Source organism: Furipterus horrens, unplaced genomic scaffold, assembly GCF_987537825.1.
Source record: "Furipterus horrens unplaced genomic scaffold, mFurHor1.1.pri manual_scaffold_9, whole genome shotgun sequence".
Lineage (NCBI taxonomy): Eukaryota > Metazoa > Chordata > Mammalia > Chiroptera > Furipteridae > Furipterus > Furipterus horrens.
In genome coordinates this window covers 39908923-39928060 of record NW_028327179.1, presented here as the reverse complement: position 1 = coordinate 39928060, position 19138 = coordinate 39908923, and the positions used below count along the sequence as shown (strand labels likewise).

The window sequence follows — 19138 nt, the reverse complement described above, 5'->3', positions numbered from 1 at the left end:
GTGGTGTTTTTTTGGGGGGCGGGGGTAAAAGTAAAGTTCTTTGAAGGTTAAAGTGTGAAGTGCTATTAGCAACATTGCATGTTGCTGGAGAGATGATGTGCTGAAGCCTTTATTTCTGTAATTCTTTTCATAGAAAATGGCCTGCGGTTATTAGCATGATAATCAAAGCACGTAACTTCCTTCTCAGTTTATCCCTAGATTTCCTTTCATAAATGGTTTTCTTGCTAATGGTTAATCTGTTTAATGTGGCCTTAAAGATTCTCACAGCTCTGACTCACCACTTTCATTGTTCCCTTTAATCTTCTGCAAGAAGAAATTATGACTTTGATTTCACACACAACATGGAACACTTTTGTCATTATTTTTGCTATTCTCTTTCTGTATCCTGTTTATGTTGTTTTACTCCAAACCCTGGTATCCTTCCCCCGCTTCCTGATCACTTCTGCCCCCACAGGATTCAAGAGTTTCACACACAGCTGGGATTTCATTACTCCACTGTGATCCTTCACCTTTCCTTTCTTCCATGGAATGTTTAATTTTTCTTTGGTTTTGACCTACAGATATAAAACTTGCTTTAATAAATTTTAGGGTTTCTGGATTTATCCAGTATCTATCAGGTCACTTAAGTGATTTTTTCCTAAAATTTCAAAAATATGAAACGGTGTCTCTAACAAAATACATTTTGAATTGACATACTCATAGGACTTTTGCAATCTAGAGGTAACAATTTGTGATCCAGAAATTAAGTGGTTGGTTAACATTTGGCTGCCTTACATTCTCACACACTGCAATGCTTTCATTCCTTGCTGGAAGAGGATGCATTATGCAGAAAGTATCTCGACAGTGAAATGTCAACAGAGCCAATTTAGAAGATTCAGGTCCTCTACAGAGAGATAATGTAATCTCTGGCCACTAATATAAACTCATGGAATTTTGTCCGCTCTAAAAGTGATAAGTAAAAACTGCTCAGCCTTACAAATCAAAACCATGCTTCAACTGGGGTCAACAATCTATTTGCCTAATGTAGACAGGATAATATCTTTAGCATCATTAAATGGAGATCTTCAATGAAGGGCAATTCATTTAAAATGAGAGCAGTAACATGGAAAGGGACAAAGGACATTTAGGTACTAAGCACAGGTAAAGGTCAGGGACTTCATTCTCTGATAATAGCAGCCTGATGGTAATTCCTTTGCAGAGAATTCACCTGTCATTTAATAACTAAAGCGTTGCACATGTCTTAGATGAAAGTCCTGCACATCTCCTTTCTTCAACCAACATAGAAGGAAGACAGTTAAAAATAGTGCTGAGGCAACTGGCTCCTTATTTAAAAGAGAAAATTTGAACTTATATATAACTAACTCCTAGATTTATTTACTATCTTTTAGTAAATATGAATATAAAATGTAAATTGTAATTTTAAAAATAAAATAATAAAATAACTAGAAAATACACATTTCCTGTTTCATTGGACAAGGAATTTCTAAACATAAGTGAGAAATCATACAAATTTAAATTAATAAATTTATATAATTATAAATATAAATTATAAAACTTGTATTTTAGAAACAAAAAATTTTAACAAAACAATAAAAAAATCACTTCTATTATGTATAACATTAAAATGTTAAAATCTATAATATATAAATGGCTTGCTAAAGTAATTTAAAAATAAATACATTGATGTAAACCAAACAAACGATAGGGCAGTTCAAATACAACTAAAACCAATAGCCAAGAAACAAGAGAGGTAGTTCACATTCACTAACATTCAAAGAAATAAACATTACACAGTATAATATTTTATATCAAACTGGTAATGATTTTCTTAAATTATAATGTAAAAATTTGTTCCCAGGTTTCAGAGAAGGCACTGATACGGTGATTTGGATGGAAAACTGGCAACGTATAGTTGTTTATCCCAAGCCATAAAGGAAATTAAAGTCTTTAACTCACTTATTTTTTTTATGTTTGTCCTAAAAGAGAAAATTTAGATATATGAAAATGTATTACTTAAAATAAAATTGAGCTATTTAAATACAACAAGGAACAGTAATAGATGACTGTGCATCAGGGCTGTGGGGGTGGGGGACAGAAAAAATACAGCGTTAAAACTGAATGACATCAAAATACAGTATTATGCTTATCTATGTTTAGAGGCTTCATGGTTCTTTATGTGTTACTATATTTCCAAAACCATTGATATTACTTATATAACGAAAAGAAAATAAAACAAAGACCTATAAAGAGAAAAATGCAAATGTTTCAAGGTGCTTTATAAAATATTTTTAAAATCCACAGAAAAAAACACTACTGCAGATGGCATTAGGTATTGTCTCTTTTATTCATTCAGATCCCAAAAGTTCAACAGAAGCTTGGGGACTGACAATGGACTCACTAGTTACAGCAAAAACATCATCAATTTCCAGCACAGCTTTATAAGATAGTCAGCAGACAACTGAGTCATGACCTCCTCAACAGCACCCAACTGTGAAACAGCTCAGTAAGGAAATGTTCTCCCCTTGGCAGAGAATAACCTGGTGACAGGTCTGTGCCACGGGAGATCCTGGTCCCTCCCTCAGGCTTTTTTTAAGTGGAGGGAAGATTCCAAACTGTGACCTTCATGGCAAGGAGCAGAGGGTTTCCTGCCAGGAAAAATGTTTCAAACCTAGCCTGGATTTTACCCCTTTCCTCAGTTCAGGAAGTAGGACGGCAGATTCTGGACTTGGTATAATCAGCCATTCACAAAGATACATGAAAATACCATTTGAAATATTACAGCTAAGGTAGTTTTAAGTAAAATTCAATAAACATACTATTTCTGCTCCACTGAAGTTCATGGAGCATGGTACCACCGTGACTGTATGATATATTGTTAAAAAGTAAATTAAAGTAATGCAGAGCATTTTCAGACCTATGAAAGATGTGAATGTAGACACACATATTCAAATGTATGTATTTATAACTTGGAGATTACCACACAAAGTACCACATTTTTTTAAAGACAGATTAAATTTGTTATTGAGGAAAAATCATTATTAAAAATATTCATTTCACTGAAAAGAAATTATCAAACTTTATTAACTATAAAATGTAAAGTACTGGTTTAGGACATTTAAAAATAAAATATTGCAAAGTATCTAAAAGAAAATCTGCATGTTAAAAAAAAACTCAGATAACATTTTTCTAATATTTCTTGGATTAAAAGTAAATGATATATATGTTAAAATTAAATAAACATACATCAGGTAATATATCAATGTATACAGGTAAAAGAGGACCCTTTAAATAAGCATTTAGTATAAATATGGATATGCCATAATCTTAGAATTTATGGATGTTCACAATAATGAAGAAGCAAGTTTTATTGGAGCAACTTGACATGATAAAGAATGAAGTTATTTCTTTGGTATTGAGTATGTTGTATCATCATTTTGATATAAAAGTCCTTTCTTGAAGATCTCCAATGAAGAGAATGATACTTTTTAATGTAACAGTGGAATACATCTTTAAACCAATTTCTTATGATAAAATTTGATTCTTCTAGTCCAAGTTTTCTTAACTTTAGCACTACTGAAAGTGGGGCCTGATAATTCTTTCTTGTGAAAGATTGAGCGTTGTAGGATGTTTAGCACAGCCCCTGACCTCTACCCACTGGTACCCTTCCCCCTCCCACCCTGCTGATGAGGAGAAAAATGTTGCCAAATGTGAACATTCTAGGAGCAAAATCCCCTGAGGTTGAGAACCACTGTTCTATATTAATGTTTAATTGATTAAAGATACTATTTTTAAATTTTATAGACTGATCAAGGAGGCTGGTATTTTAGAGAACATTTGGTCCACTCCTCATATGACAGAAACTGAGCGTTAAGAGAAGTTACCACCTGCTCATAAACCCTCAGCAGTCGAGTGGAACATGTGACCAGTGCTATCTCCTGTTTTACAATCCTCCCTGAAAGAGAGTATCTGCAATTTTATATGTGTATTTTACACTTGTGAGTAATCCTCTGTTTTGAAATTCACATTCTTTTATGTATTTTCTCATTTTTATTTTCACAATAACTTTTGAATTTATTTGGTTTATGTTATAAAATTCTGGCCTAAAGGGGCATAGTGATACTACCAAAGGGATTCTGAATCCTGTGCTTGTTCCATTATTCATTACAGTGTTCTTAATTTAATATTGGGAATTTTAGAACTTTAGATTATCAGTGGTTTTTCTTAGGCACTGAACTAGAAAAAATAATATGCCAATTAACTGTTCTTTCATGACATTCAAATAATATTAATACAGAATTTCTAAAGATTACTCAAACTCCCATTAAATTCATACCTTTAGACCTCACAAAATCTGTGATATATTTCAATCACACATGTGTTAAGACAACTGAACTAGAAAAAAGTTAAAAGATGAATAGAACATTCATATTACTTTTCCCTCTATTAATTTAATTTGAATACATTGAGTGAAAATGTACATATGCCCAGACACTTATTCAACTATTCATAAGATATGTTTTAATACACTTATTTTTAAACATACTTGACATATTTCATGTTATGATCTAAACTGAACACAATTTGAGCGAAAATCTAGTCATTGTGCTATGGTGTGGGGGGAAATATTGTGTTGTTTTTCTTGATCAGGGAATTGTTCTAAAAATATAAACAATCTATAAGAAATAAAAATTTGAAAAAATCATACAAATTTAGCTTTAAACATTTAATCTGCTTTTAAATATATGTTATTAACATATTTCTATTTGTATTAAAACACCTTTGGTGTTAGAGAGTATAAGCTGTTATTTCCTTTTTTATCAAATAGTGATGAGAGCACCATATGGCTCTAAGAGTTGAACATCTCTCACAACCAATACTTGATTTAAGTTTTATACTATTTCCCTCGAGGTGAGCTTTTTTGATGACTATGACTTACCTCCTCTCGGTGTTCATCTCCTAACCGCTGGATATACCACTTAATAGATGCTTGTTGGGATTTAGGTATACATTCCAGGAAGGTTGAATTAAATTCAATGCCAAAAATCACCTTTTCATCAGCAGCTTCATGAGTAATGCCTGGAAAGCAAACATGGGATAGGAGATTAACCTTGACCTGATTTTAAAAGCAATGGGAGAACAGACTGATTTAGAACAGATGCCATGTGGGAAAGATTCATACACATTATTAAAGAGAAAGGAAATTCATGTTAAAATGTTGTTGCCTAAGAGTCAAGTATTATCTAATAGATTGATTTTTAAAACTATGCTTGCCTTGAAATTTTCACTCTTTAGTCAATATATCAACTATTTGCAATTGTCTTTTTAAAATAAGAATTCACAGGATCTAACTCTAAACATTGAGTCTCTTTCTCTGAGTTGAACTGAATAAACAGACCCTTAACATCTTTTAATGTTTTAATATCTCTTAATTTGTATAAAATATAACCAATTTTGTAGAGAGTTCTGGAAAAGCAATTTACTTCATCTTTAAAGAGGAATTCTATCATAAATTGGTCCACAGAGCTGACATAATAACATTAAGATATTCTGATGTCAGAGAAGTAAGCACTGTGGTCTATACTTGATGAAATTCTATAATGATGCTATTTAACATAGATTCTCTGACACCCAGAATCAGAATCTTATCTATATTATCCACAGGGTGGGAAGAGTAGGTTTACAGTTGTTAATATATGAAACAGAATTTATTCTTGTATTATTATTTATTAATTATTGTATTATTTTCTATAGAAACAGCTGTAAACCAACTTTTGCTGCCCTTGTATGTTCTCTTTTATTCAAAGAGGAATACTTTGGCCCAACATTCATTTGCTAGAAGGTAGTTAAATGGGATGCTAAAGGATCAGTGTCTTGACACCTTATTCTCGTAAATCAACTGCAACATCTGAAATACATTTCATTCAGAGTAGCTAAAGGCTGTGTCCCATGTGTGATCTAAGATCTGTAGCTCAAATTTGATCAGATAAAAAACGACGGCTGTTCAGCCTGGCCCAAACATGCACTTTTTCATCATCTACTCAGGCGTCTCAATTCTGCAGATGGGCAAAAACTAGAGTAAGGTTTAAGGGGCCTGAGTGAATCCTAAAAATAAGCATAGAAAATTATCAGCAAATGGCATGAATGCATATACATCTATTGGTTAGGATTCTTTTCAATAAACTTCTTTTGAGCTTCTTTATGTTTTACCAGCAATGGTTAAGTAAAGCATACTGACACCATTATGATCTGTCTGTCTATAATCTAACCTTCAAAACGTGTGGATTCCATTTGAAATCTGTAAACTATCCACTATTTCTGCCAATTCAACAGATTTTAACTACAATTTTCACAGTTAATAAATTCCTAATGCACAGAAAGATCACCAGTACAGATCTGGGAGTCAAAGGCATCCATCATTTCATAGTAATAGATTCCCCCTTGCTGAGCAAAGGGAGTTCATGAACAAAGCAGGGAGGATGCAGGTTGATTATTAGGTGATCGCCAAGAGCTCAGGAGAAACTCAGATGAATTCAACCAAAGAACTGGTCAATTTAGTAAAAGATAAATTAGTGAAAGGGCTGACTGCCTGAATCCTTTTTTCAAATCAATAAAAACAATGATCCTTTGACAAAAAGTCATCACTTTGACTGGAAGTAATTTTATTATTGCTTCCAAAAAGGTCTATTTTATTTCTGAGTTTTAAATTTTTTGTTTTTTTAAAAAAATAATTTATTTATTTACTTATTTGTTTGTTTATTTATTTATTTTTAGAGAGAGGAAAAAGGAGAAAGAGAGGGAGAGAAACATCACTGTGTGGTTGCCTCTCACTCGCACCCCCAACTGGGGACCTGACGTGCAACCTAGTCATGTGCCCTGACTGGGAATTGAACCAGCGACACTCGGTTCGCAGGCTGACGCTCAATCCACTGAGCCACAGCAGCTAGGGCTTAAATTTCTTGTTTTTAAATTTAAAAATACATGTATATATGTATGTATGCATATATAATGTGTGCATACGTGCATATTATATAACATTTTATTAATATCAATTTTTAAAGGTGCAAACGTTGTTTATAATAATGTTTTAAATAGCAGAATATCTCCTCATTAAGTGTGAAATAATCTTGAAGATATTTTAATCTTCTAGATTGCAGTCAAAAATATTTTTCATCATTAAATATCTGGAATATTTCTTTATAATAAATATATGACATGCCATTGAAGTCATGTATTAGTCACTTCAGCAAGATTAGATGGATTTAGCATTGTTAAATATAGTTTATCTACCCACAATACTGATTTTGTATCATTAATAACCATTCAGTATCACAGTATAGAACAAAGTAATAAACAAGGAAGGAAGGAAGGAATTAAACATTTGCCAGTTATTCAAGATATATATGTATATTGTACTTTATATATATAGTGAATTATAAGCAAGTTATGTCCTTTACTATCAGCTATTATTCAAATCTGATCCCATTTCTTCCTTAAGATTGAAAATGTTTTAGTTTTTAAATACCCTCATAATCTCTAATTCTCACAATTGATTCTCTGCCTCTATATAGATATCCATTATTTTTATATTTAAAAACAATTTTTCATAGAAATATTAAATAGCTCTTTATCACCTACAGGGTAAATATAATCTCCATAAAATAACATAGGGATCTTCACAAACTAACCATGCCTATGTGAGTTCTTTTTAATTTTAATTATCATTACTTCTTCTGCTTTATAAAATTTGACTCTCTTCTTATAACAAAGTTCAAATGCTATCCATCTGAATATCCTTCCCTTTATACAAGCATTACACAGAACTTCTTTTAAAGAGAGAGGAAAGAGGAAGGGAGGGATCGGGTGAGGGGAGAGAGGGAGATTGATGTGAGAGAGAAACATGGATTGGTCGCCTTCCATATGCACCCTGATGACCTGGGATTGAACCCCAAACCTAGGTATGTGCCCTAGCTGGAACTGAACCACAACCTTCTGCAGTATCGGATAATGTTCCAACCAATTGAGCCACCCAGCCAGGGCATGCAGACATTCTCGAGTGCCTTTCATACGGATATCGCTTTAGGTGCTGGTGATACACTGCTGGCTATGACAGGCAAAGTCACTATCCTCAAGAAACTTACATTCTAGTCACAGAGACAAAGTAACCACCTAAATAAACAAACAGTATCTGGCACTGTTCTGTAGTACAAATAAAAATTAATCAGATTAGGGAATAAAGGGGAGAAGGGTATTTCAGATTTTCAGATCAAATGGTCAGGAAGTGTGTCTTTGAGAAATTAACCCATAAAAGCATAGAATTAAATAATGAGACAATGGAGCTATGTGGATACCAGAAGAGAAGAGTTTTCAGGTACAGAGGAAACAAACACAAATCTAGCTGAGGCAGGAACCAGAATGGTGCTTCTGAAACAGAGAAAGTCAGTGAGCAAGCCACGCAACGTGATATGAGACAGGGTCAGGGAATGTACCGGGAACCAGATCAATTGGAGCTCTACAGGCCGTGATAAAGGCAGTGGAGATTTTACTAACTGTTCTAAGAAGCTAGTGAAAGACTGCAAGTAAGGGAGTAATAAGACCTGACTGAAGTTTTTAGAAAGGTTACTGTGGCTACTGAATGGGATACAGACTGAGGGAGGCAAGCATGCAACAGGGAGGCCAGGTGAGCGGATACGGGAGAGGGATGGTAGATTCGGTTAGGCTGGCACCTATGGCAGTGATAAGAACCAGTTGTGGCCACAGAGCCAAATGGTCTTACTGAGAGGTTGGTGATAGGAGGTAGAAGAAAGAGAAGAATAAAGAGATGACTCCTAGCTGCTTTCTTGACCTAAGCAGTTGGGTGAATATCTGTGCTACTTATTAATATGAGAAATTCGGCAGAACAGTTAAATTTTGGAGAAGGTAACCAGAATCCTCTGGCAGATACAATTTCAGGTGATTTTCCAGCATCTAAGATGGGTTTTTGAGAAGGTATATGAGCATACAAGTCTTGCAGACGGAGGAAGTTCAGAGCTGGACTATGAATTCGGGAGTCTGGTAGTATCGACGTTGATGGTACGAGGCGGTGAATAGGCAGAGATTGGATGTTTAGATGGTGGATGAAAAAGAAACTTAAGAATACTCAGAAGGAGCAACTTGTAAGATAAGAGGATAATTAGACAGATAAGGTGTCGTGAACTTAGGTGTGCTGGGACACCATCTCTGAAAATAAAAACCCCTGATTTGTACTGTTTGCAGACTTCCCTGGTGTAAAAGTGCCCACTGTGACTGATTCAAACTACCAATGGTTCAAAACCAGCTCACAAATGTCCCAAGTAATCAGCGATCAGTTCTCATGTGGCCACAAGAACCGGCTCCAGCACCGGCTCCAGCACCTTACTGCATGGGTGTCAGGTAATGAAGGTGTTTCAAGGAAGAAAGAGTTAGAAATTGAGTAAAAATGGGAACTGAAAATTGGCCATTGGGTTTGGCAAGGAAGAAATTGCTGGTGACCTTGATAACAAATGGAATGGGTCAAGTGATGATGATGATTAGAAAAGCCTGTTTGCAGTGGGTTATCGCAAAAACGGGGTGTGTGTGATGTGGTAAAGTGGCGGAAAAACTGTAAGTGCCTTTGGCGGCAGTCGTGTTTTCCATCTCTTCATAACATTCATCATGAGCCGACATAGCATACATTTTGTGCGTTTTTATGTTTGTTGCCTAATCCCTCCCTAATACACACTTTAATACAAGTCCCATGAATAAAGATTTTTTTCTTTTTTTAAGTAAATTTATTAGGATTACTTTGGTTAATAAAATTACATCGGTTTCAAATGTACAATTCTACAATGCATCATCAGTGTATTGCATTGTGTGCAGATTACTTCCATTTTTTGTTCATTGATACATTTTCTTCAATACCTATAATATTTCCTGAGAAGTCTCATATGCACATGTAGAAAACTGTACATTTAGCATCCACTGATGATTTTTAAATAAAACATTGGACATGACAGTGAGTCACGCACATACCAGAATAAGTAAAAATGTGATTCTAGACCACAGCTAATTTCTCAGAAGAATAAAACTACAAATCATAAATAATTATTTTATTTTTAAATTATGAAAACACTGCTGGGTCATAAATTATGGACTATAAAATTTGGGTTGTTTATTCAATTGTGGGCTAACACTGACAATGTGACGAAGGAGAGGCAGTGCTTCCTCCAGCAGGGTGTGTGTGCATGTGCCCACCTATATTTTCTGGGAGCAGAGCTTGGCAGTAAAAACTAACTAAAGCTCTAGAATGTATCATTATGCAGCTTTTTTTATGTTTGCACACTTACTCAACAGGCCTCCTCTCCATTCTCCACTCTGTACTTTTCATATTCAGATTTTCAAATTGTTATGAAATCTCCTCCTAATTACACTGCCTCTGGTGTTCTCCCTTTTGGCTAAACTTCCTTATCGCTGATTGTGCTTTATGGCATCTCCCAAAATAGCTGTAAACTCTCTACTGAGTGTCTTTGTCTCAAAGTATATATGAGACAATTGTATGCACATGCAAGTCACTAGTAGGTATTTGCTGACTGAATGGAGACCTGAATTAATAAGTAAATAGAAATAACACATAAGGTGCCTAAAACTTCTTTCTAATAAGTGCCTAGCCCACATTTCTATCAGACTTTTCTGCGAATTTTGAGTTTCTGCTAAATGTCCATATCCTGCTTTATCTCTAACAGTAGTTTTCAAACTTTACAAGGATAGAGTATTAAGAAAGAAAAAATATATAGGAATTTCAAAAGACATGAAACAGTGATATAACCCAGGATTATTCACGTAGGAACAGGGACAGGGTGTTGGTTTATAAAATCTCCTGTTGCTTTTCCACAATATAAATATTACACAAAATGAGATCTTCCTATATAATAGATGTTTTGAGTAATATAATGAAAAGATACACAAAGACTAGGCTTAACATTTTAAATGAGAGAAAGGAATATTAAACCTATACTTACTGTCTTCTATGTCCCAGCACTGGGTGATTGGGTCTCCATACTTAACATCTTGGCGTCTAGCTCGCCTAAGGAAAAGGGATTAAACTGTTTAGAACTTCAAGCATGCTAAGTGGAATATACAAAATTTGCAGCTAACACTAACAACTGTGGCAGAAGCAGAACTATGCTTATCTTCCTACTCAACTTAAATGCAGGTCAATATTCCAATTACTGTAACATTAAATCAAATATTAGTAGTTGTAGAATCCTAATTGGATGAATCTTATTTGGACAATAAGATGACTTGAATTTTATTTAAATACTACAGTATTCTTTTTTTCTGCCTTTGACAACAGAATAGGCTGACTATAAATATAATCTAGGTTTTATATACATCAAATGGGAGTAACTGTCCCTACCCTTTTTTCAAATCAGTCATAGGGAAAGTAACAAGATGTAAAAGAACCTTAGTTAGTGGTTAAGAAAGTATACACAAATACAAACTATCTTAAAATATGAAGATTCAGTATTACAAAGATGTGATTAAGCAACAAGTTAAATACTGTTACTCAAAATAGAAGTACAAGTTTGATGTGATGTGAATGGCTAGATGCTATTTGTATCTGATGATACACTATTTACTGATAATAGTGATAATAATAATAAACAATGGTTTTGTGTATTATAGTCACACATTTTTCTTAAGAGAAAATAGTAACTATTGTATAAAAATTGCTACATTTAAGTTAAACAACTATTACATAATTACAATATCTATTCATCTGCTTTGGCTATTTTATATCATCACTTCAAAGATCATACAAGTCATAGCAAACCTTCTGCAATATCAAGAGTGTTTCTAAGGACAGTGCTGACCAGATGACAAACCTACAAGATTAATCAATCATACACATTTTTGGCTCACATGGACATTATGCTGGTAATGGGAACCATCACAGTGGCATGTCAGCAAGATCACAGATACAGTCTTGGGAAATACAAGAAAAACTTATAATGGTATAAGGTGCATAGGTCAAGAATGTTTTTAAATCTTGACTTCATAAGGAACAGGGTCAATTCATCAAACTGAAGGTTCATTACCAACTAATGACTATTCCTATTTTTTAGCTTGTAGAAAAGAAAAGCATTCTCCAATACTCACTGTGAAGACTGTACTCTCAAACAAAATCTATATAAGAAAATGATGACTTTTTACTTGCAATTTGTAATAATCCACATTCACTTAATTCAAAGATTTCCAGGATTATAAAATGTCTCCTAATTTTAAGCAGTATCTGCTACTGTACTATACATTCAAGCTGTGATCCTTAAAATTTGCAATTTGACAAATCAGTAAAATTTCAAAAGAAAAAGTGCATATCCTCACCTCTTATATTATTCTGTTAATAAATACCTAATGATTTTAATAATACCACATACAATTTTCTGACTTTTTACCTAGAGGAAATATACTTTGACAATATTTTAGAAAATAGTGTTAATATTATATTTCATATTTAAAAAATAATTATATCATAATATATTTAGTCAGCATCAGTCATACTGATGGGCAGTCAGATTGTTGCCATTAATTCTGCTATTGAAAACAATGCTTAACCCTGGCTGGTGTGGCTCAGTGGATTGAGCATCGGCCTGTGAACCAAGTGTTGCTGGTTTGATTCCCAGTCAGGGCACATAACTAGGTTGCACGTAAGGCCCCCAGTTGGGGGCGCGAGTGAGAGGCAACCACACAGTGATGTTTCTCTCCCTCTCTTTCTCCTTTCCACTCTCTCTAAGTAAATAAGTAAACAAACAAATAAATAAATAAATTATAAAAACAAAAAGAAAAGAAAACAATGCTGAAATGAACCTCTTTGAGTGCATAACTTTATGGTACTTTTACTCATATGTGTGTGGCATAAATCCCTAGCTGGGGATTACTTATTCAAGATAGCATTGTTTTTAAGACACATAAAGCAATGAACTACAAATAGCAGGGTACATTTTGATGTTTAAGTACATCTGAGTTGCAGAAATTGGCCGAGTTAGTTATTACTATGAAAGTAAGATTGTACCAAGTCACTGGATGTGCCTGGACTGTATGTAACCCAGTTTTACAAACATATAGATCTACACATGATATGCAAAACAATGAGTAGCTACATATTTAGAAATAAGAAGGGAAGAAGGGGGGAATGTAGTGAGAGTAAAGTAATAAAGAAAAGCAAACTTTTAATGATGCTTAATATCAGTGAAGGAAAAGAATATAAGCAATTTATCAGTTTTTTAAAGTACCACATTTCAGAATTTCAGAACATTCTCGCTATTCTTCAAAATTTAGTGTTATGCAAAACTATAAAATAACATTTTAATTTTAATATTCCTACTATGGACCATGTTTTCTATATAATATTTTTTTTCTAACTTAAACTATAAGACAAAGTATTTGTGTGACATATTCATTGTGTAACAAGGAAGGTGCCATATTAACTCTGTGTGTCTCCTACCTTTTGGAAGTGGGTGTGTACCGAGAGCATGCAGTTCCATCCCAGGCACAGTAGGGGTCTCTGGCAAGACAACAGTCTGCACAGGCTTTCCCATAAGTGTCGCACCTGTGCAACGAGAGCTGAACCAATCCATCACGGGAACCAATGTACAATTGTTGCTGCAAAGCAGGCAAAACAAATGAATTAGCAGCATCTTTCAAACTAGCCTTAAGAACTTCCCTTTCTTAAATACCACATCATAGATCTAAATCTGTGATCTGTCTCCTCAGGTGTCCTGCCCATAATAAACATTTGTACAGACACATAATAAAGATTAAGATAAGTCAATCACTTCTACCCTGGCAGGAAGGTGGTTTGAAGACCTTGATACTGAAATGGACAGCATTCTATGGGCTAGAGTAACCTTGGCAGTAACTTAAGAAGGTCAAAAACCAGCTGCTAGACGGAGGAATTAAAATGTCAAATTCCTTCTCAATAGTTGCAAATATTCTTTGGTAAATTATATCAAGCACACATGTCATAAGCAATACTGATGGTCTTCATCTGACACAGTTTCTAACATAAGAGATGACTGAAAAGAGATTTATAAAACTTTCCTGTGGTTTTAACTAACTGTCATTTGCTAATGAAGTACATACCAATGATCCCTGAAGGAAAAGGGGTTACAAGAGGGAAAAAGTATTTGGTATCACTGTGAAGGAAGTATTAAGGAGACTCAAGGAATGCCATGTCACAAATGAAAGGCTTCAGGATATTGAAAAATCCAGCAAATAAAATTACATTTTGAGATTAAGTCCTGAAAACAATGCACTGTTTCCTATATGTATTCATTTGAGTGTATGTGGTGGTGGTGAGGGAATGGGGAAGGGCGGGGGTGGGGGTGAGGTCCAAGTGAATAAGCCATAGTCTGGGCCTTCAAGAACTCATGGTCAACTCTAGTGGGCCATGTGAAACTATATGGAGAAAAACATTCTGAGAAAATGGATATTGGCATAAATAATATATATGTACTAAACCTACAGAAATCTGTCTTATACCTCTACCACCCATTAAACTGTCAGTTGAGACTTTCTAGTGGCTAACTACAATGTATATATTTTAGTACTTGTTTCACTTCAATGTTCTATACTGTTTGAGACTAAGGACTTGAAATCCTTTTTACTTTCTCTGGTTCTTCCTTTTTATTTCTGCCTGACTTCTGCTTCCTTTGATGATTCCTTTCTTTCCAGTAAATACTGAGTCACTCTCTTTTCTATTCTCATTTATTTACACTCCTTATTGCAAAGACTCAGAGGTATCTTGAAAGCAACAAATATGTGGACCCAGATTTCCCTAAATCTACTCTTGCTACCCGACCTTCGCAAGAGGCACCCAGCCACCCAACACACTTCCTTCTCTCTCCTTCATCTGTCACTGTATCTCTTCCATTCTCTCATACAGAACTTCTAATCTATTTCCTCTCCCTCTCTGCTGCCACTGCCCTTGTTGCAGTCCTTATCATTTCTTTCCTGGATTACGTGTAAGTGTCCCAATATTTCTGCTGTCTCCAGCCTTGTTTTCCAACAACCCTCACCTCTTACCCAAGACAATCCGTCTTCAACACCACCACATCAGACTGATCTTCCTAAAAGGGAATCTTATCACCACACCCTCCTGGTTAAGATTTCAATTGTCCTTAGATAAAATTGTGCAACTTCTTAGCAGGACATATAAAGATGTACCTAATCTTGCTCTATCTTATTTCCCCAGATTCATTTCTAGCTTCCTGTCCCTGGAGCATACATATGCCCTTTGCTCAAACTGTACAAAACTTATTAGAATAAACTATAGTCTCTCACTCTTCACACTTTTTCCTGTTCTATTTGGCATACACTTCCCCACCCCATCTCCCTTTATATTTATCCAGTTCACTGCAACACCCTTGATGGCTCAGGTTACGTATCTCTGTTTTTAGCTATCTTCCCCTGTATCCCTGACTTTCTTTTAGATTATTTTGTCTCCTCTGTCTCCCTAGTAGATGCTTCCATTGTTCTCTGCATTGTTAGCAGCTCTTTTGTCTCCCAGCTCCACCATGACCCTCCAGAAACTAAGGGCTAAGTCATTCATGCATTTCTGTACCCTCCAAGAACAGCAGTAGGCCTTCAAGAACCAAATATTGAATGAATGAACAAATTAATGAAAAGTATTGAAGAAGAAACCTATTTAGATCTTTTTCCTAATAATCCCTGTATTATACTAGGCATAACAGACTAAGAGAGTTTTAGAAACACCTTAATGCTGAATGTATTATCACATGACTTTCTTAAACTTTAGTGGTACATAGAGACATGACAATGCAAGGCTTAATCTTTTGAGTCAACTTGGATTTGAAGAGTATCATGTCTGAGAACTGAGAAGTCATATTAAATTTTATTGTTATTATTATTACCTACCATTACTTCACACTTATAATGTACTATCTCTAAGACTAAAGTTTTGCATGCAGCATCTTATTTATTAGGCAGTGGATGTTATTTTTTAACTTTGCTGTTGAGGAAATTGAATCTGGGAGTCAGATTGGAGGTTAACGGTTGGGCTATGAGCCACTGCAGTTCACAGACTCCAGACTCCCTGATTAAAAACCATTTTTAATGATTAAAGCTGGTATTCTACATAAATTACTTTATGGCCTTGATAGAAAGACATCCTCATGAGACTAGAAAAGTGAGCTCAGTTTTCAAGAGCCAAGGGAGGAGGTAATACATTATTCAATTAACAAAATTTGGTTTTATTTCTCCTAAGGCAAGGCTGAAACTATAACCTTTTACCAATTATAAAATAAATAATCTAAATCTTTTTCTATTATTTATAATTTAACTTCCAATTTCAATAGATTTCCCCCCAAAATGAACTTTGATTCAATTATCCCATTGCTCTGTGATTAATTTTTACACAAAAATTAGAATGTACCTGCTTCAAAGACAATTCCATGTTCAAGATGATTGATGAGTGCTGAAAAAAGAAGTTAAATGTTAATCATCACAAACAGTCTTTTATAGATGCCAGTATGTTGTTTTATCTTGTACCAAAGATCAATGAAGTAATCCTCAAGGCTCTGTTATATAGGGGAGGAACGGATCTTACTGTTTGCTATCTTCTCCCAATGGATAGTGATTTGACCCTAACAGAAATGATCAAAAGTTACTTTAAAATTCTTATTAAAGAAAAATCACCTAACAGTATGAGAAACACTACTACTACATTGAAAATCATTCCCAGTTATCCACAAGGTTTCTCCTTCTTCTAGCTCTGCTTATCTTAACTGCTTCCATATAATTCAAACTAGTGTTGACAAGAACATCTCCACAATTATTTATTACTTTTTTCTGCTCTTACTTAGATCGGTAGTTGAAAAACCTGTTCAAGTAGCAGCGTTCTGAAGAGTTATAGTGCTCCTTGTGGGTGACTACGTTCTTTATAGAACACTGCAAGATACTGATGCACATGCTTTCTTGATATAAACTAGAGCCAGTTTTATTTGTAGAAAACCTGGCTCTATGATGCAATATCAAGTCAGAAACTTGAACACAAAAGCCACCAAACTAAAATAGGATGGAATGTTTAAACTTTTAAAATCTGTCTATCTAAATTCATTTATTTCTCACCAGTCAATATTTACTAATCGACAGACAGGAGCAGATGTCATACATTTAAGGAACTATGTGAAGGAAAAATTCTAAAGTGAGAAAGTTCTAGCCAATAACTTTTTATTATATATTTAAGACAACATGTTTGTTATTTAATCTTAACAGTGAAAACCAAATGATTCCTGTTGACCACAAACATCCACTGAATGAGACTTATTTTAATGTACCTATATGTGTTGCTGAGGCTTTATTTTTGGCCTCAGGGTTCACATTTATATTTGACATCAGCTTCTCCCTTAGGAACCACCCAAGACTTTGTTTTTGGTAGATGCCAGATAGAAGGTCTTTTTCTTGTTAACTCCTTGACCACTGTTATCTTCACAATGTAAACAGGATCCTGTGGAACCCAGCACGTTAATTAACTTGGGACCCTCACAGTGGAAGGCTCTATTCTCTTTTAGGGCAATAGATGTTTGCATGGAAACAGTCCATTTTGGTAAATGGTTTCAACAAAAACGTTCTAAAAGGCACAACATATTTTTAAAAGCTCTTCTAAGAAATACAATTTTATTTCTAATGTTATTTAAAAAATACTTTAAAATTGATTTTCATTATGGATCTACAAAGCATGCCACAACTCAAATTTACTGTTAAAAGTCAAAGGCATTCCCCCAGTTTGAAGAACTATTATTTTAGATCGATTAGCTCCGTTGGTGGGCAAGGGGGATTTAACATATATGAAGACTTATTTCACACAAATTAAAAAAAAAACGTTTCCTTACAGAAAAGTGAGAGCACATGAGAAAACGCTTCCAGTTTTCTCAAATTTAATTGAACAAAAATTAAAAAGTAAAATTTATTAACTGTAAACTACCTGGATAGTAAAAGAGACCCAGGCTTTCATCTACTGTGGCAATTTGTGTGGCTGTAAGCTCAGAGAATGCAGTAATGAAGAGCCACCTCAGGAGCCCCAAGTTCAATGCTATTCTACAGAGAAAGGTGATTCCTATTCTTAATTATTTATAATTTTTTCCATTGTGTAAGAAAAAGGAAAACAAAAAAATTTATTTGCAAAGAATTCACCAGGAGAAGTGATGATATATTAAAACATGCCCTATGTCAAAGCCTAGTCCGTTTCATCATCTCTTCTCCTGGAACTCTGGACGGAGTCTTACCTTGAAAATCTGCAACTCCTCCAGTACAACCTCTTCCATATTCCACTTCTCCTTTGAAATGCTGACAACTTTTAGGACTGTTCCAATGTCTGAAAAAGATACATTATCCATTACCTTATCTCTCCTTCAACGTTCAGTTGTAAGCATGACATCCTAATTTTTCTTTAAATGCTTTTCAAGAAATCAGATTAAATAAGGCATGCAAGAAGTAAAGCTTAATGTATATAATTCTCCCTTTCTGAAATATTATAGTTTTTATCTCATAAAATACTTATTTATAAAGAAAATATTAAAAGACACATGCTTGGAGTGTATTCCTAACAAAAGAAATATACGTCTTATTTAAATGTTGGTTGAAGAAATAATCAAAGTGGAATAATATTTTGAAGCTTAATTTAAAAAGTTAAATATATGAGAGTAAAAAAAATCTCTCAATGTAAGAAATATTTATTAAGTAATTATTATATTCAATTCACCACAAAAAATATATATATATTTAATAATATTAACAAATGAAAGAGAAATCATTAAGATTACATATATGGAGGAAACTAATTCATTTAATAAATTTATTTTATATACAGAAGCATTATTAGTGGTCTAGAAACTAAAGTTTTGTCTAAAATTATTTTGTTTAGTTGAAGACTATAAAAAAGTCAATAATATGAGCCCAAAATTGACATTTTGAAAAGATGCCGTAAATATAGGATCTTCCATTGCAGTTCCACAAAGTAGCAACTATTACAGAAAAACAATCTAAAGAACGTTAAAAAAAAAAAAATCTCATTTCAAATTAACTTATACAAAAGCGATGCTTTTCAAGTTCTAAGCACTGGGGT

The 19138-nt window shown here is 34.2% G+C and overlaps 1 protein-coding gene across 2 annotated transcripts in view; it reads right to left on the bottom strand.

Moving 5' to 3' along the window:
* Positions 1-19138, bottom strand: part of LOC150001634 (semaphorin-3D) — a 204866-nt gene that overhangs the window by 2451 nt on the left and 183277 nt on the right. The window contains exons 13-18 of one of the 2 annotated variants that reach the window (XM_090287279.1): positions 18300-18388; positions 16448-16489; positions 13499-13656; positions 11013-11077; positions 4937-5076; positions 2391-2645 (exon numbers count right to left, since the gene is read on the bottom strand). In XM_090287279.1, coding sequence (XP_090143405.1) covers positions 2622-2645; positions 4937-5076; positions 11013-11077; positions 13499-13656; positions 16448-16489; positions 18300-18388 — 518 coding nt within the window. In that variant the 3' untranslated portion in view covers positions 2391-2621. Of the gene's footprint in view, positions 1-2390; positions 2646-4936; positions 5077-11012; positions 11078-13498; positions 13657-16447; positions 16490-18299; positions 18389-19138 lie in introns of those variants that run through there. The other variant, XM_090287278.1, reaches the window with a different exon arrangement.